Below are 25,252 nucleotides of genomic sequence, written 5' to 3'. Positions count from 1 at the left end.
GCTGGGCGCTACTGGACCTGATACCAGACTAGATTCCAGGACCACGCCAAAGGGGCTCGAGGAGCGCCGGGAGTTGGAGTCTGTGGGCTGGCTGCTCCTCTGTCCGCCAGAGGGCAGCGCCAGGGGGGCGGAGACTACAACTCCCAGGCTCCACCGCGCTGCGCTGTCCGCCCGTCTCCCCTACCTCTCTCTGATTGGCTGAGGGCTGACAATCGCGCGATCCAGGGGCTGGCACTTGCCAACGGTCGCGGGCAGCGCGAGGACGGACAGCCTCTGGGACCGGTGGGGAGGGCTCGGTGAGAAAAGACCGGTACGTACCCTGCTGCCGAATACTCACCGGCTGAGGGCAGGTTGTATTTACTGCGGGAGAGGGAAGAGACTTGCCGGAGAACAATGCACGCGAGCGCCAGCGCCCTACGGACCCTCATCAAGGGGGGCCGGGTGGTCAACGACGACTGCACCCAGGAGGCCGACGTCTACATCGAGAACGGCGTCGTGCAGCTGGTCGGCCGGGAGCTCATGATCCCCGGCGGGGCCAAAGTCATCGACGCGACCGGCAAGCTGGTCATGCCGGGCGGCATCGACACCAGCACCCATTTCCAGGAGACCTTCATGAACGCCACCTCGGTGGATGACTACTACCATGGCACCAAGGTAAGGCCGCGTGGCCATTGTCTTCACAGCACCCTGCTCCCACCCACAGCAGGCCGGATCCCGGGGGGAGGGGGGATATGGTGATGGGGTCCACCAAACTCGGGGATGCGCAGGCACCGGCTCGGCCCTTTGGCGGCCGGCTGTCCGTTCGAAGCCACCAGTCCCTTTGTTAGCCGGATCCTGTTGTTGATTTCACCAGGGTCTGGGTGGAGCCGGCTCCAGTTCATCAGTCAGTGATGCTTGTGGGGGGCGACAAGGCAGCTGTAGGTGTGCAGAAAGCAAAGGGAGGCAGGTGGATTGAGGAATCAGCAGCATGACAATGCTGAAGGGAGGTGGATGAATTGGGTAAGAGTGCACGGGGGTGAGAATGCCACGTATGTATTGCAGTAAGAGAGGATGTGAACAATGTTTCTTTCCTCACGAAGACCACTCTGACACTGTTGATTTCGGATTGAAGTCTAAACCTGATTGGGAAAGATCACAAGTTTGTAAAGCGCTGAGCATAGGAAAGCAAAGCTGTATTCCTGAAAGGCTCGTTTATATTGGCATCTCATTAATATAACTGCCATCTTCTTATCTTTTGTGTGTTTGCATAACGTCAACTTGAACGATTTTTGCATTTATTATAAATTACGAGGAACCGTTTGTCAAGAGTCACATTACTTATGCGACTAGTTTTTGGTTTGGCTGTTGGGGAGCATTTTGTTTTTGTACTGCAAAGTCATTCTTTTATCTCATGGACTCGTCATAACGAGTTTGTATCATCTGTTGATTTTTTAACAAAGACATTATTACTTTTAGATGGATGAAGTGAGATGGATATTTATAATGTTCTGATCCCCATCTATGATTTCCTTATGAAGGACAAGATCATGACGAAGAGCATTATTTGTTGCACTTTATTTTAATCTGGGACAGTTTCTTTTGGTTAGTAGTAAATGTTGGGATCTTTGAATATGCATATTATTAGTAGAAATGAGAATTATCCATTTGAGTTTAATTTGTTTTGAAATACTTTACAATGTTAGGAAAAACTTCAGATAATAACATGATTGTGATGACATTGAAACAAAATATAAAGGCTAAGCATGTACAAGTATCTGTTTCATGTCCTATTTGGGAGATATTGTTTATCTAGTGTGTATATATAAGCTTTTTTTTGCATTTTTAAAATTTCTTTTTGTCAAAGTACAACTTGCACAAGTACACCAACAGTTCAACTTTGATAAACTATCAGGAAACACACTTGTTAGAATTAGTACAGATTTTCACAGCAAATTGCAGAGCTGTAGTGCTCTTCTTCAGCCCATCTGATAAAATACTCATAGTGTTTAAATTATTTATCGCTCAACAATGGCAATTTAATTTGAGTGTCAAGCAGTCCTGATAGTCAACTCTCAAACAGTCATATTAGATTGTAAGTTCCGGATTGTAAATTGTTGCATCAAAATTGTGGGTAAAACATTCAGCTTCAGCTGGAAATTTGTAGCCCATACATACCTTGTCTAATTTACCTTCCCAGTGAAGGATGTAGCAGGGAAATTAGACAAGCCTTTACATTTCTGATCAGTATGCAACTGATGCAACTATACTAGAGTATAAATGACCAAGGATACATTGTGTAGTGTGGGTTGGTTTTCGTATTACTCGTGAGGGAAAATGTTGATAGATTTGTGCAACTTTTACCATATAAAGACTTATATGATTCAGTTTATTTTTAATAATGATAATTAGGGAAAGCAGTGAAGAGTTCAATTGAAGATGCTCTATCATGAGCTCAGTCATTTAGTACATGTTAATCATCAGCAAACCTAACAACGACTGTCAGAATTATTTCTGATGGAATGTAGCCCCTTCTATTTTCTAGTAATTGACAACTGACTGTGATGTTATCTCAGGATATTATTAATGTGACATGGATTGATCTCCACTTCTTCCCCCTTCCCAACTTATTTTTGCCTGAGGGTAAAGAATTCTCAGCAAAACTATTTTCATATTATCTAATGAAGGAATCATGCCAGTTCATTTTGTTGCAAAACATACATTCAGGTTCAGCATGAGCTGAGTGTTGTACTGATCTTAGCTATTTTAAGTGTTCTGACTTTTTAAAATTCATCTTGGCAACAAGTTTTATTGAGATAACCAAGGCTTGAGCTTTTACTTGTTTGAATAATCTAACAATTGTAAATTTGGGCTTTTCCAGTTCAGTTTTTTGTGAGTAAAGTGATAAAGTACTTTAAAACAATTTAATCAAGCACATTTGTTTCAGATCTCTGTTCAGCCGGTCACTTGTTTATGTTGTTGAATGTCAGGTTTGTTCATTTTTTTTATGGTAGGGAGCAGAAACTGTAGGATGTACAGTTATTGAAATGTCAGAAATAGCACAGTTCACTTGTAATCTCGTGTTCCCAAAAGATTGTTTTGCAACAAAGTGATCTGGTATGCATTTGCAGATATGAGATGGATAAATATCAGCCAGCTGTTTTATTTTGCCACATTGTCACAGTTCGGTAGCTCGACCAGGATCTGTCTGCCAACCAGAGCATGAAATTCCCCTAGCCAAATGCTACTTTTCAAAGTGGGTGTTATTGTTGGAAAAATGTTTTACAACTCATTGCCTCATTTAATGGTAACAGTATTGATTTGAGCACATTGGCATTAATATTATCGAACAACATTCATGAAAAGGTCTTGTAGGCAACACAATCAAATCATAATATTTTTATCAGAGATAATAGGAACTGCAGATGCTGGAGAATCTGAGATAACGAGGTGTAGAGCTGGATGAACACCGCAGGCCAAGCAGCATCTTAGGAGCAGGAAAGCTGATGTTTCGGGCCTAGACCTCTGATGAAGAGTCTTGGCTCAAAACGTCAGTTTTCCTGCTCCGAAGATGCTGCTTGGCCTGCTGTGTTCATAATATTTTTATGTCTGCTTTGAAACAGACTGCCAGAAGGTACAATAAATGCTAAACAGGACTGCAGTGCCATAGAACATAGAACACAGAAAAGTACAGCACAGTACAGGCCCTTCGGCTCACAATGTTGTGCTGTGGAATAATCCTAATTCAAAAATAAAATAACCTAACCTACACTCCCCTCAATTCACTGCTGTCCATGTGCATATCCAGCAGTCGCTTAAATGCCACTAATGACTCTACTTCCACGACTTCCACTGGCAAAGTATTCCATGTGCTCACAACTCTCTGGGTGAAGAACCTCCCTCTGACACCTCTATACCTTCCTCCTAACACCTTAAAACTATGACCCCTCGTGGCAGTCAATCCTGCCCTGGGGAAATGCCTCTGGCTATCGACTCTATCCATGCCCCTCATTACCTTGTACACCTCGACCAGGTCACCTCTCTCCCTCCTTCTCTCCAGAGAGAAAAGTCCGCGCTCAGTCAACCTCTCCTCGTAAGACAAGCCCTCCAGTCCAGGCAGCATTCCGGTAAACCTCCAAAGCCTCCACATCTTTCCTATAATAGGGCGACCAGAACTGGACACAGTATTCCAAGTGTGGTCTCACCAGGGTTTTGTAGAGCTGCAGCATAACCTCGCAGCTCTTAAACTCGATCCCCCTGTTAATGAAAGCCAAAACACCATATGCTTTCTTAAAAACCTTATCCACTTGGGTGGCAACTTTGAGGGAGCTATGCACTTGAACACCAAGATCCCGCTGTTCCTCCACACTGCCGAGAATCCTGCCTTTAATCCTATATTCAGCATTTAAGTTCGACCTTCCAAAATCTATCACTTCGCATTTATTCAGGTTGAACTCCATCTGCCATTTATCAGCCCAGCTCTGCATTCTGTCACTGTCTCGCTGAAGCCTGCAATAGCCCTTGATACTATCAACGGCACCCCCAACCTTTGTGTCTTCATCAAACATACTACCCACCCCTCAAGCTCCTCATCCAAGTCATTTATAAAAACTACAAAGAGCAGAGGCCCAAGAACAGAGCCCTGCGGGACACCACTCAGCACTGACCTCCAGGCAGAATACTTACCACCTACAACCACTCTCTGCCTCCTGTCAGCCTACCAATTCTGAATCCAGACAGCCAAATCACCCTGTATCCCATACCTCCTGACTTTATGAATGAGCCTGCCGTGGGGAACCTTATCAAATGCCTTGCTGAAATCCATCCACTGCTTGACCCTCGTTGTCTTGTGACTTCCTCAAAGAACTCAGTAAGATTTGTAAGGCATGACCTGCCCCTCATAAAGCCATGCTCTTTAATCACGCTATGCTTTTCCAAATGGTCATAAATCCTATCCCTCAGAATTCTTTCCAAAACCGTGCTGACCACAGACGTAAGACTGACTAGTCTGTAATTTCCAGGGATTTCCGTATTCCCTTTCTTGAAAAGAGGAACAACATTTGCCTCCCTCCAATCTTCCGGTATGACTCCCGTGGAGAGTGAGGAAGCAAAGATCTTCGCCAGCGGCTTAGCAACCTCCTTTCTCGCTTCCCGGAACAACCTAGGATAAATCTGGTCTGGCCCTGGGGACTTATCAATTTTAATGTTTGCCAAAATTTCCAGCACATCAACTTCCTCAATCTTGATCTGTTCAAGCCTGTTTTCCTGCTCCTCAAAGTTCTCATTCACAACAAGGTCCCTTTCCTTAGTGAAAACCGAAGCAAAAAACTCATTTAGGGCTTCCCCTACCTGCTCAGACTCCACGCACAAGTTCCCTACGCTATCCCTGATCGGCCCTACCTTCTCCCTGATCATTCTCTTATTCCTCACATATGAGTAAAATGCCTTCGGGTTCTCCCTAATCCTTCCTGCCAAGCCTTTTCCATGCCCCCTCCTGGCCCTCCTCAGTCCACTTTTGAGCTCCTTCTGAGCAAGCCTGTAATCCTCTAAAGCTGTGCTGGACCCTTGCTTCCTCCACCTTACGTAAGCTGCCTTTTTCTTTTTGACGAGAAACACCTCTGTTCCCATCATCCAAGGCTCCTTAATCTTACCCCTTCTTACCTGTCTCAGAGGAACAAATTTATGCATCACTCGCAACAACTGCCCCTTAAACAGTCTCCACATGCCTGTTGTGCCCTTTCTGTGGAACAATTGCTCCCAATCTGTACTTCCCAACTCCTGCCTGACAGCATCATAGTTTCCTTTTCCCCAGTTAAATATCTTCCCCTGGTAACTGCTGCTTTCCCTCTCCATGGCTATGGTAAATGTGACGCTGTTGTGGTCACTGTCGCCAAAGTGTTCTCCCACCGCGAGTTCTGACACCTGTCCTGTCTCATTGCCACGCACCAAATCCAAAATGGCCTTCCCCCTCATCGGCCTGTCCACATACTGAGTAAGGAAACCCTTCTGAACACACCTGACAAAATGGCTCCATCCAAACCATCGGCACTAAGGAGGTTCCAATTAATATTGGGAAAGTTGAAGTCACCCATAACAACAACCCTGCTACGTTTGCACTTTTCAACAATCTGCCAGCCTTCGATCTCCCTACTGCTATTTGAGGGTCTGTAGAAAACCCCCAATGAGGTGACTGCTCCCTTGCTGTTCCTAACTCCCACCCATACTGACTCAGTCGATAAACCTTCCTCGGCAACCTCAGCCCATAACACCTCAGTAGACGAGTCCTCATCAAAAGTCCTTTCAGCCACCGTTATACTGTCCTTGACCAACAAAGCCACACCTCCCCCTCTTTTACCACCTTCCGTGACCTTAATGAAATATCTAAAGCCTGGAACCTGCAACATCCATTCCTGACCCTGCTCTATCCATGTCTCCGAAATGGCCACAATATCAAAGTCCCAGGTACCTATCCAAGCTGCAAGCTCACCTACCTTATTCCGGATACTCCTGGCGTTAAAGTAGACACACTTCAATCCAGCTTGCTGTCTGCCAGCACACTCCTGTGACAGTGAGGCCCTGTCCATGTCCTCCCTGTGCTCATCCTCCTGTGTACTAGGACTACACCTCAGTTTCCCATCCCCCTTCTGAGCTAGTTTAAATCCACCCGAATAGCACTAGCAAATTTCCCACCCAGGATATTAGTATCCTTCTTAATTGGATTATGATACCATCATGATGCACAGTTTACACTTGATCTTTTTTGAGTTTTTCCACTCCTTGTAACAATTTAGTGGAGCACAAATGCACAAACTCTACTAAATTGCTGGTTTCTGTCAGTTTTGTCACTGAGGATTTCAGTAAAGGTCGATAGTGGGCATAAGAAATTGTCAAGTTTATTCAGCTTATCAGAGCATTTATGTTGTATGGGGAAAATTTTTGGGCTGTGTAATGTTAGTATATAATCCTGATTTTCTTCTTACTCATGGTCGTGACGGGAACAAGGTAAGGTCAATCAAGTGTATTGTACAACAGTAAATTGAACTGGATTAGGCACACTTTTCCCCTTGCCAAAGGTATTCATCTTCGGTTTTCACATAAGAATAGACAATCACCAAATTACCAGCTTTTTAAAATAAATTTGTGAATTGTTTGATGAATAGGAAATAACCTTATTCAGGCACAGAAAATCAATTAACTTTGTTAATATATTTCTCATGTCTGTTTCTATACTGGCTAAAATCACAATAAGCTTATTTCCCATCAGTCGATATCATTATATTTTATCTTCAAATACAATAGATTGGTACAGAATTGTATTTTCACCTGAGATTCTGTTTGAGACATCTCTTTGATTCTGGAAAACTGTTTTCATTCCACTAATGACATTACTTATTTGCTGATAAACTGATAAACTAGAGAAACTCTAAATTAAATGTGGATGCTGGAAAGCTGAAACAAAAATAAACGTTGCTGCTAAAACTCAGAGCCAGACTGAAAAAACAGAGTTAACATTTGAAGTCTGTATGTCTTCATTTGGAATATAAAAGCAGTGATGTGCTTCTGAGACTTTATAAAACTCTAGTTAGGCCCCATTTAGAATACTATGTCCAATTTTGGGCCCCACACCTCAGGAATGACATACTGGCATTGGAGCGTTTCCAGCGGAGATTCACACGGATGATCCCTGGAAAAGTTGGTTAAATGTGTGATGAACGGCTGAGGATCCTGGGATTGTATTCATTAGAGTTTAGAAGGTTGAGGGGAGATCTAATAGAAACTTACAAGATAATGTATGGCTTAGAAATGGTGGACGCTGGGAAGTTGTTTCCGTTAGATGGGGTGACTAGGACCCGTGGGCACAGCCTTAGAATTAGAGGGGTAAATTTAAAACGGAAATGAGGAGACATTTCTCCAGCCAGAGAGTGGTGGGCCTGTGGAATTCATTGCCACAGAGCTCAGTGGAGGCCGGGACGTTAAATGTCTTCAAGGCAGAGATTGATAAATTCTTGATCTCACAAGGAACCAAGGGCTACGGGGAGAGTGCAGGGAAGTGGAGTTGAAATGCCCATCAGCCATGATTAAATGGCGGAGTGGACTCGATGGTCTGAATGGCCTTACTTCCACTCCTATGTCTTATGGTCCATTTCTCTCAATACAGATGATGCCACACCCCCTGAGTTTCTCCAACATATATTTTTATTTTGGATTTCCAGTATCAGCAGTATTTTGCTTTTATTTGAATGTTACAAGTGCACTACCCTTCTGTATTAGTCACACAGATGTCATAATTCTATCAGTTGACTTGGCCTAGACATCAAAGAAAATCTTTCAAGAGTGGAATGAGAATAAATATTATGCTTATTTTGGCTTCCAGCTTAGAATTAAAACGTTATATTTCTAATAGGGCAAATTTACAGCAGTTAAGATCTAACCACCTTTATTTTGTTTTCTTTTGATCTGCTTCACCGTCAATATTGCTCCAAACTAATCACTGGGGAATGCAGGGATGAATAGATCTTGGATCTTTCCCTTCTTGTCAAGGCAGCTGAGATTGATATTGTTTTCTTTTAGTGAGAAGTCAAGTGAGGACCTCACCCCATGCCTCACCATTACATGCTGTGTCTGTACAAACCCAGAGTGAAAAGATATGAATTGGTTATTTGACGGCACTTCTTGACAGTGGCTGATTCCAATTAGGTAAATTGTTGGTATAATGAGGATGTGTTAAAAATGTGTTGTCAAAGAAAGGGTTTGTCTGCACTAGAGATTGCCAGAATTACCACCACTCCCATCCCCTGCCCGGCTGCTAAGTTTACCAAGAGCAACAAGTTGATACTCCAACTCTTCATTCACAGCAGGTAAATAACTGATTTATTCATATTGCCCCTTATAATAGCAGAGATTTTAAAGGATCACTTTTGCCACTTTGTTGCATATCTACAGCTCCATTGTTTTATTTTACATGCTGTTTAAAAAATCGAAACAGTGGATGCAGGTGCTCCGATAATTACTTCAAGTTAAGTCTGAGGCATGTTGCACCGGTTAATTGTGCAGCGAAACATGTTGTCCCTGTAGTTTTTAAGTTTACTGGGTAAAGCAAGTAGGAAATTTGGGGGAGTTTGTCACTTCAGTAAAATGATTATGGACTGATAAAACAATATCTCTGTAGAAATGTTATTTGATGCTAGCAGAGAAGAAAAATTATTTGTAAGTAAATGAGAGAATGTTGCACTATTTTATCAGCTTCCTGGTTTTTCTTTTACAAATAACCTGTTTTCGCTCATTATGACACAGCTTAGTGATCAGCACATTGTAAGGTGACACTTTAACCCAGACGTTTTGGCCCAGAGGTAGGAACAGCACCACTGCATTAGAACACTCAAAGGTTTCAGGTTGTTTGTTAACAAACTGTCACTTTCTATTATGCTAATTCAAACAGCTGTCAGCTGTCTCCTATTGTGAGAGGAGGTAATCCTTCAGCAAATGAAAAAGTTAACAACTGAATAAATGAAAGAATTTCACCTCCTTGGTTTTGTATAAGTTGAATTTTGTTTTGGTGAATGTTAGTATTCTTGATTAAGATAGGTGTGTTAATTATCAATCTGATGTCCTCATCCAGTGTAGTAAATTTCAGCATATATTGCCTGGAAATGTGACAGAGCTTCAGCTTTTGTTTTCAAGAAACCATAATGGTGAGGTAATTAACAGCATATCAGTGATCCAGTTAATATCTGTGATATTCTAAATAATGTGTATTTTACTGCAGGTATCTCTGAAAGGTAGTGGTTTATAAAGCATTTTTGTCCTCAGCAAATCAGTGTCTGGCCATTAATTGTTGTATGATTTTGAATTTGAATTTGAATTTCTCTGGAAGTTACACAAGTTTCTACCTTAAGGAGGATAATGAAAAATATTGGTAGAGACTGGTTTGTTTATCAAAAATAATTCTATTTGAAAATTAATTTGGGATTCTGTTATTGGTGAGTTTTAGTGAGCAGTTAAAACCAAAGATCTTGGGAACAGTTAGAGTGACAGTAGTAAAAATTAGGCGAAAGTGCCAGAGCGGTATTGTGTGCAACTATAAATAGGTTTCCTTGTGTGTTATATTAATGTTTGAATTTTTTTTTAAATTCACGGAATGAGGGTGTTGCTAACTAGGCAGCATTTATTGCCCACCACTAATTGGCCAAAGGGCAGTTGAGAGTCAACCACATTACTGTGGTCTGGAGTCACACATAGGCCAGGTCAGGATGCCAGTTTCCTTCCCTAAAGGACATTAGTGAACTAGATAGGTTTTTTTCCCGTAACAATCAACAACAGATTCACAGTCACCATTGGACTCTTAATCCCAGATATTTACTGGATTCAAATTCTACCATCTGCCATGGTGGGATTTGAACCCCTGCCCCAATAACATTATCTGGGTCTCTGGATTAACAGTCCAACAATAATACCACTAGACCATCGCATCCCCAAATGTAAATCTGAGGCTAGAACTCTCATAAAATGAGCCCAGCTCCAACCCTCCTCCCTCCGGATCTTGGAAGCTCCAATACATCAATTTTTAAAGAAAACGTATTTAATCTCCAACTTCCACAATGTTGACCTATTAACTGAGGTGTAATTTCTCAGACCCGCTTATGTATGACTTATACTAGGGATAAGACATCTGAACATTAGTCATATTAGACTCAGTGTTAACTGTTTCTCTCTTCACAAACATTGCAAGACCGGCTGAGCTTTTCTATTCATTTCAGATTTCCTACATCTGCAGTACTTAGATTATCTCAAAATAAGAATTAACAGGAAGATTGATCACATCTTAGAACCTGTTCAGAGACTAATGCAATATGTAGACTTGTGGAATGGATGGGTAGAAAAGGGATTCAGTCAGTGTGGTTCTGAGAGATTCAGACCTGAGAGACTCTACCAGCTTGTGCTTGAATTTAGAGTATGTTGAACTTTTTACCATATTTTCAGGAGATCAAGTTGGGCATGTATCCAATAAACTGTTTCTAGGACTGGCTTGAAGAGAACCAAAAAATACAGGGCATAAGTGTTACACAAGATCCAGTAAATATAGTGAAGTATTTGCACAATTAGACAGATTTAAGTTCTAGTAGAAATGCGGGTTTTGTTAACAGGAAATGCAGCACATAGCTGCAGGTAGAAACGGCTCACTGTGTAACTGACGAGGTGCTTATATTTCATTCACATCGATAGTTGAGTGATAATGAGAAAAATAACACTTTTTGGGTTTTGCTGTCTCGTAAACCCTCTAAAGATGGAGGGCGGGACCTTATTCAGGGATTCCACCCCTATTCTGTTTTCGACAATTATGCCCGAGGCGGGATTAGAATGCGGGCAGCCGGTCTGCATGCAGTACTCTGGCCCTTGAGGCCCCATTTCGGGCAATTTAGATTAGATTCGATTCGATTCCCTACAGTGTGGGAACAGGCCCTTCGGCCCAACAAGTCCACACCGCCCCTTGAAGCATCCCATCCAGACCCATCCCCCTATAACCCACACACTCCTGAACACTATGGGCAATTTAGCATGGCCAATCCACCTAACCTGCACATCTTTGGACTGTGGGAGGAAACCGGAGCACCCGGAGGAAACCCACGCAGACACAGGGAGAATGTGCAAACTCTGCACAGGCAGTCGCCCGAGGCTGGAATCGAACCCGAGTTCCTTGTGCTGTGAGGCTGCATGCTAATCACTGAGCCACCGTGCTGCCCTTTCTGTAAGCAAATGCCCATTCCTAGTTAGCGCCAAATTTTTTTTGGAAAGATTTAAAATCAGTCGGAGCTGTGAAGTTGTTCACATGACTGCTTTGGTTGTTGTTTTAAAAACAGGCCTAATTCTGTATTTTATTAAAAGACTAATAAAGCTCAGGGAGCTGTCCGATAAATGGTGCTGAATGTTTTGCCCTTTGACTGGTGGCAGACGTTCTAAACGACTCTCGCCAGATGAGATGATGGGATTTTACAAATTGAAGTGAAAGACATTGTGCACGCATCCAATCTGAGCTATAATTTCATATTCTTTTCCGGAGTTGGTGCTTATTTCACCTGCAATAACACTAACCAGTGAACAAAACTTCAGCTCTGATGAGTCATATAGACTCAATATTAGCTTGCTAATTCTCCATGGATGTTGCCCGACCTGCTGAGTTCCAGCATTTGTTGTTTTTGGTACAGATTCCAGCAGATGCAATAATTGGCTGCAATAAACGTTTTATTGCTTTATTTTTGTCCACATAATCTTTTCATTAGCATTTTTGTGAGCAGTTTTAAAGAAATAATAATACACTAATCTATGACAAAATTGAAGCAGTTAAATTCTGACACCAATGGCTCATGGCTGCAAGTACAGAGTACACTAAAGTCTGATCAAACTAAAATAATAAGTGCAGCATCTTAATCATTAATGAAGGCTATTTAAAAATTTTTTAAGGAGAATTGAAAATTATCAGGGAATTGACATGTTAATCATTTCATGTTATTGTATACGTTATTGTGCAACATTTTGATCCATCCTTAAATGAAAAGCAAAAAAAAACACATTGTGATCTGCTTTGAGGATTACACTAGAGGGCATAAATACCTTATTCGGTACATTTTAAAAAAATAACAAACGCATGTTCGGCTTTTTTAATTTCAAAAGTTGAAAAGGAAACCTTACATTTTCAGAGCACTATAAATAACTGTATTATGGCAGCAATTAAAATACCTTAAATTAAGTGACTGAGAGGTGACTTAATTGAGACATATAAAATAATCAGAGGGTTAGATAGGGTGGATAGGGAGACCCTTTTTCCTAGGATGGTGACGGCGAGCACGAGAGGGCATAGCTTTAAATTGAGGGGTGAAAGATATAGGACAAATGTCAGAGGTGGTTTCTTTACACAGAGAGTAGTAAGGGAATGGAACGCTTTGCCTGCAACGGTAGTAGATTTACCAACTTTCGGTACATTTAAGTCGTCATTGGACAAGCATATGGACGTACATGGAATAGTGTAGGTTAGATGGGCTTCAGATCGGTATGACAGGTCAGCACAACATCGAGGGCCAAAGGGCCTGTACTGTGCAGTAATGTTCTATGTTCTATGAATAGTTTAAAAACTGCTTTGTATCAGTCAAGTCCCACAGTTCATTCGAATAAACACCCAGTCCTTCTGTTGTTTGCTATTGGTTCAGTGAGGAATGTTGGGTAGGGCCCAAAGGGAAATATAGTGTGAATAGTAGCATCATGTTGAAGGGGCCTTTGGATCCTGTCAATCTTATATGTATTGTTACTTACTACGTATTACCTTATACGTATTGTGCTTACTGTTTTACATATAGAAACTGCTTTGAGCATTTCAGTATGTTTGACAGGACAACAAATATTCATTAATTGTGCAGTTACATTTGTCTTGGTACAAATTAAGCTTTTATATGAAGTTTAACAGGAAAACTGTCTTGATAATACAAATCTTAATTTAAATACATGTTGTTGTTTAATACTTTCCAGTTTTTACAGCAATGTTTGTTGCAAATCTGTTTAATTTATTGACAAATCCTAATCTGCTTTATTTATTTATGAATCCAAAGATTCAGCATCTCATTTACTGTTTAAAAATCTTCGAATTTGTCATCTGTGTGTCGAGATAACAAAGTGTGAAGCTGGATGAACACAGCAGGCCAAGCAGCATCTTAGGAGCACAAAAGCTGACGTTTCGGGCCTAGACACTTCATCAGAAAAGGGGGATGGGGAGAGGGTTGTGAAATAAATAGGGAGAGAGGGGGAGGATTACAGGCGAGTTTCTCCAGTATCTGCAGTTCCCATTATCTCTGATCACAATTTTAATCTCACTGTGAAGCCTCTTCCAGGATGCCTAACCTGAAGAAGTTACCCTCCTCCCTCCAGACCAACCTCAGGGGATTTCTCTCACACTGCAACTATCCTGTAATCCTCCCCCTCTCTCCCTATTTTTTTCAGAACCCTCTCCCCGTCCCCTTTTTCTGATGAAGGGTCTAGGCCCGAAACATCAACTTGTGTGCTCCTAAGATGCTGCTTGGCCTGCTGTGTTTATCCAGCTTCACACTTCGTTATCTCAGATTCTCCAGCATCAGCAGCTCCCATTATCTGTGTGTCGAGGTTTGTTTTTTCTTCTTTATCTTAATTTCTGTTACAATAAACTTATTTTTATTACTAAAGCAAAGATTGTAGCATTTTGTCTTTCTTTTGTAGAATATCACTTCAGTAGTGAACATTAAAAAAACTTTAAAAATCCAAAAGAAGAGGATGCTGTAAATCAGACAAAAATACAAATTGCTGGAAAAGCTCAGCAGACCTAGCAGCATAAAAATAAATCTACCCAGCCAGTTTCTTGTCTGGGATCTGACTTGTTCACTACTAACATTAATATGGCATTAGCCCATTACAACTGGGGCCATTAGATCAGGATACACGTAAACAGCCAGTTTGCCTAAGACATCCAAGATGGCACATAACCATTTAAATTTGTAAAATTGCAAGAAAATCAATTGATGTAATATTTGTAGATAATAGGTAGTCGTTAAAAATGTATCTTAAAGGGTCATTTTAAATAATTTAGTTCCTGCCTCAAAATTAAAAATGTTGGCTTTTGTTCTAGTTCTTTGAATAACACTTACAATTACTGCTATTTATTAATACAGCAATGTTATCGATTTTCTGCAAAATAACTACTTCTATAAGCAAAAAATTAATATTGATTTCAATTTAATTGATTCCTTGACAGATGAATTTCTGAGCGTTTCAAAAGTTATAAACTTGAATAATTCATGAAATTTGCATAAATTTGTATTTCCATCTAGTTTGTTTGTTTATGTAAGTCATTTTGAAATAGTTTATAGGTCTCATCAGAAAAAATAGTGGTAGGCAATATCAATGAAAGGATATAATATTACACATAATGCAAAGCACAGACACATTTGGGGTTGATTTACAGGTGACTGGAAGCTCTCGGCATAAATAATGAAACTATCAGTGGATATCGAATCATGGCCTTTACAAATACAGGTTTAATAGTATGAAAACAAGGAGGTTTGTTTTTAACCATACTGTCAAAAAACATCATTACACACCTTTAGAGCAGTTGTGATTTGAACTCATGCTTCCTGACTTGGAGGTTATGCTGTACTGGTTAATATTTGTTCAGTGAAAAACACAGACTAATATTTACTTTCTGATGTAATATTTTATTTCAAAGCTGCTAAATATTGACATACTTGTTGTTCTTCCAAAGCACAGCAAAAATGTTATAATATATTTGCTTACTTTGAATTACTGAATAATTTAACTTTTTTGTTAAAACAAAATCTTTAATAAAGAGCATGTATCAGTGTTTGGCAGTAATGTTGCCCATCATGCCCAATCCTCCTCCTTTTGATAATTCAACGAGGAGATCATAACTAAAGTAATCTCTTCAAGACTTATCTGAAAGATTATAAACAAACAATAGCAGAAAACTAAATCTTCAGGTGTCTGTATTAATAACTATTAGAGTTTATTGTTATTAAATATATGGATTTGTTCTTAATACTAGGCATTTTATTTTCATATTTTAAATGCCAATCTTAAATACATTTTATACATTGGTTTTATTTTCCAAAATAAGTGCTGCGTAATGTTGACTTTATCTTTTTCTTCCATAGGCAGCTCTGGTTGGAGGAACAACAACGATAATTGGCTATGCATTGCCAGATAAAGAGAATTCCCTTCTGGAAGCTTTTAAAAAGTGCAGAGACCTAGCAGATCCTAAGGTCTGTTGTGACTACTGCCTTCATGTTGGTGTAACTTGGTGGGGGCCACAGGTAGGGATGTATTTCAGTCCGTACAATTATCAGATACATTTTTGTACCTGTTGTTTGTTAGGCTTTTCAATTCGGGAAACAGAACTGCTGCTGAAGGTGCATAACAGAGCTTGGGATTGGAATAAAAAGGCAGACTTCTTCCAAGAAAGAAATAAGAATAAGTGACAATAAAATTAATAAGGAATATTAATCAGTTCTGGGGTACACTGCTATAGGAAGGATAAAAGGGGAGGCAAAAAAGGAGGGCAAGTTGAGTTTTTGGTTAGGGAAGACTTCACAGCTGTACTTAGCAAGGATATTCCTGGGGAAAGCATCCAATGAAGCTGTATGGGTGGAACAGGAAATAAGAAGGGGATACAATAGGTACCCCAATAGTCAGCGGGAAATTGAGGAGGAAATATGTAGGGAGGTGGCTGATAGCTGTAATAACAATAGGGTTGTAATAATAGAGGATTTTAACTTCACAACAATAGACTGGGACTGCCATAGTGTTAAATGCTTGGATTGGGAGGAATTTGTTAAGTGCATTCAAGAAAATGTTCTCAAGAGAAGGGGCAACACTTGACTTCCCCTTGGAAAATAAGGCCAATGACTGAGGTGTTCTGAAAGAGTACTTTGGGACCAGTGACCATAATTCTGTTAGTTTTTAAATAGTTAGAAAAAGGATAGGTCTGGTCAACAACTTAAAGGAATGAATGTCTTAACATATGAGGAACATTTGAGGACTCTGGTTCTATACTGAATGGAATTTAGAAGGATGAGGGGAGATCTGATTGAAACTTGCAGAATACTCAATGGCCTGGACAGAGTGGACATTGAGAAGTGGTTTCTGTTAACAGGCCAGACTAAGACCGAAGGGGACAGCCTCAGAGTAAAGAAAAGACCCTTTAGAACTTAGATGAGGAGAAATGTCTTCAGTCACAGTGGTGAATCTGTGGAAGTTATTGCCAAAGAAGGCTGTAGAGGTCAGGCATTGAGTATATTTAAGGCAGAGATAGATTCTTGATGGTTAAAGGGATCGAAGGTTTCAGGAAGAAAGCAGGAGAATGGAATTGAGAAACTTATCAACCATGATTGAATGACAGAGGAGACTGAATGGGCTGAGTGACCTAATTTCTGCTCCTATATCATGGTCTTAAAGTTATAAAGTGGGGCAAGGCCAATTTTGATGGTATTAGTTGATTGGGAGAGGCTATTCACAGGAAAAGGGACATCTGGCAAATGGGAGGCTTTCAACAGTGAGATAATAAGACTTCAGGAACAGCATGTTCCAGTTAGTTTGAAGGGCAAGGCATGCAGGATTAGGGAACACTGGATGACTAAAGGTATTGAGGCTGTGGTCAAGACAAAGAAGGAGGCATATACTAGGTTTAGACAGGTAGGGTCATATGAATCCCTTGAGGAGTATAGAGGATATAGGAGTACACTTAAGAGGGAAATCAGAAGGGCAAATTGGGGATGTGAGATAGTTGTGACAGATAAGGTTAAGCAGAATCCAAAGAGATTCTACCAGTATATTAAGGGCAAAAGAGTGAGCGAGTTTTGAGATAAGATTTGTAGCTCAGGTTGAGGTTCTGGATGTGAGTTTGCTTGCTGAGCTGGAAGATTCGTTTTCAGACGTTTCGTCACCATTCTCGGTAACATCATCAGTGAGCCTCTGACGAAGCGCTGGTGTTATGTCCCGCTTTCTATTTATCTGTTTAGGTTTCCTTAGTTAGTGATGTCATTTCTTGCATTGGTGATGTCATTTCCTGTTCTTGTTCTCAGAGGATGGTCGATGGGCTCCAAATCAATGTGTTTGTTGATGGAGTTCCGGTTGGAATGCCATGCTTCTAGGAATTTTCGTGCGTGTCTCTGTTTGGCTTGTCCTAGGATGGATGTGTTGTCCCAATCAAATTGAAGCATGGCATTCCAACCGGAAAGCGGGACATAACACCAGCGCTTTGTCGGAGGCTCACTGATGATGTTACCTAGAATGGTGACGAAACGTCTGAAAACGAACCTTCCAGCTCAGCGAGCAAACTCACATCCAGGCAAAAGAGTAACTAAGAAGAGAATAGGGCAACTTAAAGATCAACAAGGCCAACAATGTGTGGAGCCACAGGAGATAAATTAGATCCTAAACAATCAAATATTTTGCATCAGTATTTACTACCAAGAAGCCAGGGAATTTGGGGAAATACTTGAAAAGTGTCTATGTTGCAGAAGAGGAGGTGCTGAAGATCTTAAAACATGTAAAGGTTGGTAAATCCCTGGGACCTGATCAAATATATTCCAGGACATTGTAGGAAGCTAGGGAAGAAATTCGAGGACCCAAAGCAGCGAAATTTGTATCATCGACAGCCACAGGTGAGATGCCAGAAGACTGGAGGGTGGCTAATGTTGTGCATTTTTTTTAAGAAAGCTTGCAAGAAAAAGCCAGGAAACTACAGATAGGTGCGCTTGACGTCAGTGGTGGGTCACTTGTTGGAGGGGATTCTCAGACACAGATCCAGATGCATTTGGTAAAGCAAGGATTGATTAAGGATAGTCAGCGCGGTTTTGTGCATGGGAAATCGTGTCTCAAAACTTGATTGAGTTTTTTTGAAGAGGTGATTAAGAAGATAGATGGAGGCAGAGTGGTAGACATTGTCTGCATGGACTTTAGCAAAGCCTTTGACAAGGTTCTGCATGGTTGACTGGTTAGGAAGGTTGCATCGCATGGGATCCAGGGAAAGTTAGTCAGTTGGCTTGATGACAGTAGGAGACGGGGGATGCTGGCAGAGGGTTTTGTTCAGACTGGAGGCCTGGTGACCAGTGGTGTGCCACAAGGATCATCGCTGGGTCTACAGTTGTTTGTCATTATATCAATGATTTGGATGAGAACATATAGGAGGCATGGTTAGTAAATTTGTGGATGGACATCAAAGTTTGCGGTATAGTGGACGGTGAAGAAGGTTATCTAAGAGTATACCAGGATCTTGATCAACTGGGCCAGTGAGCTGAGAAATAGCAGATGAAGATTAATTTGGATAAATGCGCAATGTTGCATTTTAGTAATACAAACCAGGGTAGGACTTACATAGTTGCATGGTAGGGCCCTGGGAAGTGTTGTCAAACAGAGATATCTAGAGGTGCGGGTACATAGCTCCTTGAAGGTCGCATTACAGGTAGCTGGGGTAATGAAGATGATGTTTAGCATGCTTGCCTTCATTGGTCAGAACATTGAGTACAGGAGTTGGACATTATGTTACAGCTGTACAAGACATTGATAAAGCCCCATTTGGAGTACTGCATACAATTCTGGTCACTCTGCTATATTTTCTGCCTTTTCTCTGTAACCCTTGATTCCCTTACTGATTAAAAATCTGCTTATCTCACTCTTGAATATAATTGATGATCCAGCCTCTGCAGCCCTCTGGGATAAAAAAAAGTCAACGTAATCTGTTCCCTCTGAGATGAAATTCCCTCTCATCTCAGTCTTAAATGTGTGACCATTTACTCTGAGATCATTCTGGCCGTGCTAGGAAAGTTGTTCAGTTGTATGTGAGTTTAAAAAATATAGATCACACATTTTCAGGTCTGTGGTGCAGTGTTAGTGTCCCTACCTTTGAGCCACAAGTCCCACCTGCTACAGAAGTACATAATAACATCCCTTAATAAGCTGATTAGGAAATAATAGTGGACCCAGACCAAAACAAAAATCCCATCAAAAATTTGTGAAGCAGACCTCCACACCCCAGTATCATTAAAGAAGGACCATGCGGTGCCCATCAATACTTTTGATGCCTTCAGAGAGAGGTGGGCATCATGGAGGATATTGTGCTTATTTCCCCTCTAACTCCATTTTGATTTAGTCATTTCCTGCTGTCCCTACACCTCCCTTGCTTTGATCAGTCATTTTTCCCAGAATGGGCTTTGCATGTAAATTTATAATTGACTACTCGAATGATTCATGGTTAATTGTTAAAACCAAAAACAAAGTTGGTGATTTGGTGTTGGGAAAACCATATGGTTATGTGTGATTAGACTGCAGGTTATAGGGAAAAAAATAAAGTAAATCCCCAGTCCCAATCTGGTGCACTGATAGTGTTACTATCACTGGTCCAGAAGACTTGGGTTCAAGTCCCACCTGTTCCAGAGTGTGTAATAATGCCTCTGGGAAGATTGATTAGAAATATCTATAAGCAGACGTCGATGACGGCGCTTGTGGCACTGTGGTAGTGTCCCTACCTCTGGACCAGAAGACCTGGGTTCAAGTCCCTCCAGTGCCAGAGGTGTGTAATAACATCGGTTGGTTAGGAATGGAAGAAAAGCAGACCTAGGAATGGTTTTGCAGAACTGTCTGTCCTTCAGCTAGGACCAGCCTATGTAAACACAATTAGTGGCTATATTTTGGTGTTCAATGATAAATGATGTTCCTTTCCAGTTGGGTGTCATGAATTATTACAATCATATTACGTGTTTCTAAATATATCCTTTATCATGGACTCTAACTTCTCCTAATAACATATGTTAAGCTAAATGGCCCATGATTACCTGTTCCTGCCTGCCTTTCTTTTTTAAAATTAGTGTTACATGGGCAATTTTCCAATTCTCTGGGCTTTTCTGGAATCAAAGGATTCTTAGATTACAAGCAGTACATTTGCTATCTGTAGTTCCTACTTTTAATATCCGAGACCCACACCATGAGGTCCAAAGGATTTCTTAGTTTGTAGCCCATTAGTTCCTTTAACATTTTTACTCTAGAGATTGTTGCTGTATTTATTTCTCTCCTCCTTTTGACCTTTGATTAATAGCATTTCAAAATTATTAGTGTATTCTACAGTGATGAGTGACACACAGTGATGATTCAACCTGTGGGCCATTCCTTGGTTCCCCATTATTATTTCCCTCCCCTTGTTCTCTAAGGGGCCTGTGTTAACTTTGTCTCGCTTCCTTTTTATATATTTATAGAAGCGTTTGCCCTCTATCTTGATATTACTTATGCCTATCTCAGTTTATTTTACCCCCTTTTTTGGTTTTTGTTTGGTTCTTAAGACTTTCCCAGCCCTTAGCTTATGACTAATCCTTGCTACATTGTGTTTCTTCTTTCAATTTGATGCAGTCCTTAACATCCTTGGTTAACCATTGTTGGCTTATCCCCAGCCGAAAATAATTCTTTAGGATATGTCTGTACTGAGAGTCTTGGACTATTTTCTTTAAAAATTTCAGTCATTTTCCCCATTTATCTTTGCAGCTGATCTCCTTTCCCAGTCTATTCCAGCTAGCTCTGCCCTCATTCTTTTGTAATTATCTGTCTCAAGACAGTTAATGAATTGTTCTATGTGGCTACCTCTGACAAGCTGACTGTCCTAACCTACATGAAGACTGAAATCATCCATGATTGAAGTATTGTCTTCTCTATGTGTCCTTACTGTCTTCTAATAATGTTCAAGTCATTTCAAGATTGAGAGAAATAGGTATCATATACAAGAAGATCATTTATTTAAAAATAGGTTTTATTTGTGAATAGGGTGATCAAAATTGAAATATTGTCTACTTAGATTTATTCTAAAATCTTATTTTGATCCTACTATTAACATGATGCCTCTAACTTCTAACGCAATTACAGTTTCAGCTCTTTGGAAAGAAGTGCCAGCAGGTTAGACAGCATCTGTGGAGAAAGAGACAAAGTTAACCTTTTACAATGATGACCTGTCACTGCACCAAGATCTCTCTGTGGGGCGCTGCAGGGGAACATCCCTTTAGAATGCTGAAAGTACAGGGGAAGATGTTTAGTGGTGGTCTCATTCTGGCAATTCTGAAAATGTTGAAGTATTGAATATGAAAGCTGGAGTGGGAATTGACTAGAAGAATCTGGGAACATAGCAGATATATGGGAATTAGGTCTGACGTGATGAGGGCAATGCAAACAATGTTTGGAGGAGAATCCTCAGTTGAGAAAAAGGCACATTGGACTACTGATCTGGAAGATGGTTTCATCAGAACTAATTTGACTGAAGTGAAAAAAGTCAGAAGTGTTGTATCGTGTGAAGAACATCCTACTCCAAGCTCCCTTCCAAGATCTTCAAAAAAGAACTACATTAGTATGTTATCTTATTCTTGATGAACCCGTCTCAGTTTTTACTTTGCTCATTTGGTCTTCGATGGGAAATTGCCCATTCTTTTCGTCTGACTTTCTCCATAACTGTAGCAGTTTATAGTTAATGCTAACTATTTAAACTCTGCAGATTAATTTCCCCTACACTTCCAGTGTCCACTGGGATGGTCCGAGGCTGCTTCCTTGACTAAACCCATCTAGTCACCATGTACCATGACTATCCTCTACCTGACTAAACTTGTTCTTACACTGAAGAACTTTCCAAATAGAAGGTGGTGCTGTGAAAACCCATTTTTGTCTGCACCGTGTCTTTTTCTTATTGGGATAAGTGGAACATTCTTCAGTCCACCCCTGCTGTGGTCAGCTTTTGTTTCCAGTAGACTAATGACAGTCTCCAACTGCAAGGACTCAGTTCCATTCTCCCAGTTTACCCACCTATTGCATCTATTTTAATAATTGCATCTTTCACACTAGTGCTTCCAGTACACCTTCGTCAATTGAGGATTTCCCTTCACAGTTGTGTTGAGTTCCCTTTTAGGAGATTCCTACACACTTGATACAAACGCAATACGGCGACTTCTCTGAACAGCCACAGTTTATTTAAGCAAGTACAAGCTTTTGGAGGATCACTTGACACAGCTCCGCAAGCTTTGCAAAGTATGTTAAGCGATGCTGTCTATAAGGGAACCATCCTCCCTTTATATTGTTTTTTTTATCCCAGTCAGACATGCATGCAAGATACAATTTTTTTCCTCCCTCATAGTTACATGCCTTGCAACAATGATAGTATGTAACTTAATCATCTAACAGTAAAGCAGAGGTCGGCTGCCCAAAAACAATGTGGGGGACTGTACAGTTCCTTATCTTTTCAGCCTTAGTTCAACCTTTACAGTAAGTAGAGTATAATTAGCTTACCGTATTTTGTCTGTGAGACATGGGCGCCCATAAAGCATCTAACTTCTTACAGATGCTACATTTACAGAGAGCAGAACAGATATTAACCCTTTAACGTTTCATTCCCTGATAACCGACTAAATGGGGGCTGAGAAAGGCGCTGCCAGCTTATGCATAAGAATCTTACAGCCAGTATTTAATCAAGTTATTATCACACAAATACAATGATTATAACAACTAGAATTACTAGCCATGCAGTAGGCAGGAACTCCAGGATCCTCCCAGTAGCCACCCTAGCCAGTCATCTCCTTTACCTTGTCTGAAATCATCCAATTGTTTCTTAGTAGACTGAATGACATGGGTTATGTTGTATGATTCGTCTGTAACATAGGTGATGCATTTGTCTCCTACTATTGTACAAACTCCTCCATTGGGCTAATTGATGATCCACAGCATTTCTAGTCTGTTGTGCGTAGAGCCTTAACTCTGCCAATTCCTGATTAATCGCTTCTAGTCCCCCTTACTGTACTGTTTCCCAGGATAGTTAACCCACAAATGAGGTAATTCCGGTTCTTTGCTGCTATTGCTCCCGCCAATCCTCCGAGGGACAGCGCCCTCAGGAACCCGTAACCAAGGGAAGGTCCCAGAGTTACTGGGTCCTTCCAATCCGCACAAAATTCCTCACTAATAGCTCGGGTAGCTATTCAGTGGTGGGTGTGTGCTTTCTGCTGGCATGGGACAGTAATTGGTCCAGTCGTCCCTACAGCGAAGAGGATGTGGAGAGCCGGGCTGGCCGTAGTAAAGGTCCTGTTGAGAAGGAATGCAAACCCTGTTTTGGCCCCGGTAGCATTTGACCGCTTTGTTCTTGGTACTCGTGAACTGTTTATATCTCCAGTTTCTTTCCTGGCTGCAATTTCCTCCGGATCCGATCAGTTAGTAACCATAAAAGGGATATGACCAAAAGGCAGAGCTGACATGGATTCCGTTACAATGCCCACAAATGAACTGTCTTACTGCAGTAACATTTAAGCACCTTTCCTCATCACAAGTGCAGGTGAATATTCCATTGCTCACCTGGCAATGTCTGTGGGCACATTGTCTTTGGGCACAAGAGGCATTTGTGGAGACCAAAGTGTATGCACAACCCCATCCCTGTCCTGAGAAACAAAGTAGATAGCTCATGGGATCAGAGCAAATCCTACCATTTCTTTCCTGGGTTCCTGAGCAGTTAGGGGCCTAGGATCTGTCTGAATTTATCAGCTCTATGCTCCCCCTTCTGAGCCTTTCGCTTTGACCCACATGGGGGCGTCTAAAGGAGTATTTAGAATGGTCCTTTCCACCTGGGTCCGAGCTTGGGGCAATCCAGGTCTTTGATCAGCATGAGGTCTCCCGTTTGCAGTTTGGGGGGTTCATTCTGGTCCATCGCTTGTGATGGTGGTCCGAAGACTTGCTTTACCTGTGACTGGAGAAACCTTAGAGACCATGTTAGCTGCTGAAGGTATCTTTGCATTTCCTCTCCCATAATATTTAAGTCTGCACGGGCAGCTGGGCCTGAGTTGGCATCCCAAGGGGTCCTACTCTGTCGGCCTTAAATTATTTCTGCCACCGAGATTCCAGTAGTGGAGTTGGGTGTTATTCTCATGTTACAGAGCTAAGGGCAAAACCTTTAGCCAGTTAAAGCCGATTTTGGATGTTAGCTTAGTCAGTTTAGCTTTGAGAGCTCCATTAGCTCTTTCCGGTTGGAATGCCATGCTCCTAGTGAGACACGCACGAGAATTCCTAGAAGCATGGCATTCCAACCAGAACTCCATCAACAAACACATTGATTTGGAGCCTATCTACCATCCTCTGAGAAAAAGAACAGGAAATGACATCACCAACCCAGGGAAACCTAAACAGAAAACAGGACATAACACCAGCGCTTCACCGGAGGCTCACCAATGATGTTACCTAGAATGGTGACAAAACGTCTGAAAACAAACCTTCAGCTCAGCGAGCAAACTCACATCCTGAATACATTCAAACGGTCCACCTGGCAAGCGCGTTCTTCCTGGTGAGCATCTCACCCCATGACCAACATTGGTTTGCTGGCATGTCAAACATGATGCTATGTGAGACTGGGCTGCCTTAGCCAGTCAGGGGTGCCACCAGGTACGGAGCATGATACCACTCATTCCCTCCTTGCCAAAGTGGACATCAGAATGAAGACAGTCAATGAGCAAAGGCCACAAAGCATCAGGTATACACGCTTGGCCGATTGGAGTAACCCAAAGGCATGATGACGCAGAATGCGAACATCCGTGCGCCTTCCAAATGTCCTTCTCAGAGGCAGGGGTGTCCCCCTGCCAATGCTGAACAGTGACAATATATAGCATGCCTGTTGTGTTCGAAGAAGGCGAGCAATTTATCGCCTGCTTGCTCAAAGAGGGCACAATAAAAGTTTGATCTGCGGCAG

The 25,252-nt window shown here is 41.4% G+C and overlaps 1 protein-coding gene across 6 annotated transcripts in view; it reads left to right on the top strand.

Annotated features, from left to right (window-relative positions):
• The first annotated feature begins 230 nt into the window (after positions 1-230).
• Positions 231-25,252, top strand: part of dpysl5b (dihydropyrimidinase like 5b) — a 70,191-nt gene continuing 45,169 nt past the window's right edge. For 5 of the 6 annotated variants that reach the window (XR_007247542.2, XR_007247541.2, XR_007247539.2 and 2 more), the window contains exons 1-2: positions 231-654; positions 15,663-15,821. Coding sequence is in view for 2 of the 6 variants with exons in the window: in XM_048530734.2 (XP_048386691.1) it covers positions 394-654; positions 15,663-15,821 (420 nt within the window). In the remaining 4 variants the exon portion in view is untranslated. The remainder of the gene's footprint in view (positions 655-15,662; positions 15,822-25,252) is intronic. The other variant, XM_048530735.2, reaches the window with a different exon arrangement.

Source organism: Stegostoma tigrinum, chromosome 4, assembly GCF_030684315.1.
Source record: "Stegostoma tigrinum isolate sSteTig4 chromosome 4, sSteTig4.hap1, whole genome shotgun sequence".
In the NCBI taxonomy this organism is placed as follows: Eukaryota; Metazoa; Chordata; class Chondrichthyes; order Orectolobiformes; family Stegostomatidae; genus Stegostoma; species Stegostoma tigrinum.
Note: the sequence above shows the minus strand (reverse complement) of the source record. Positions and strands in the feature narration are given on the sequence as shown.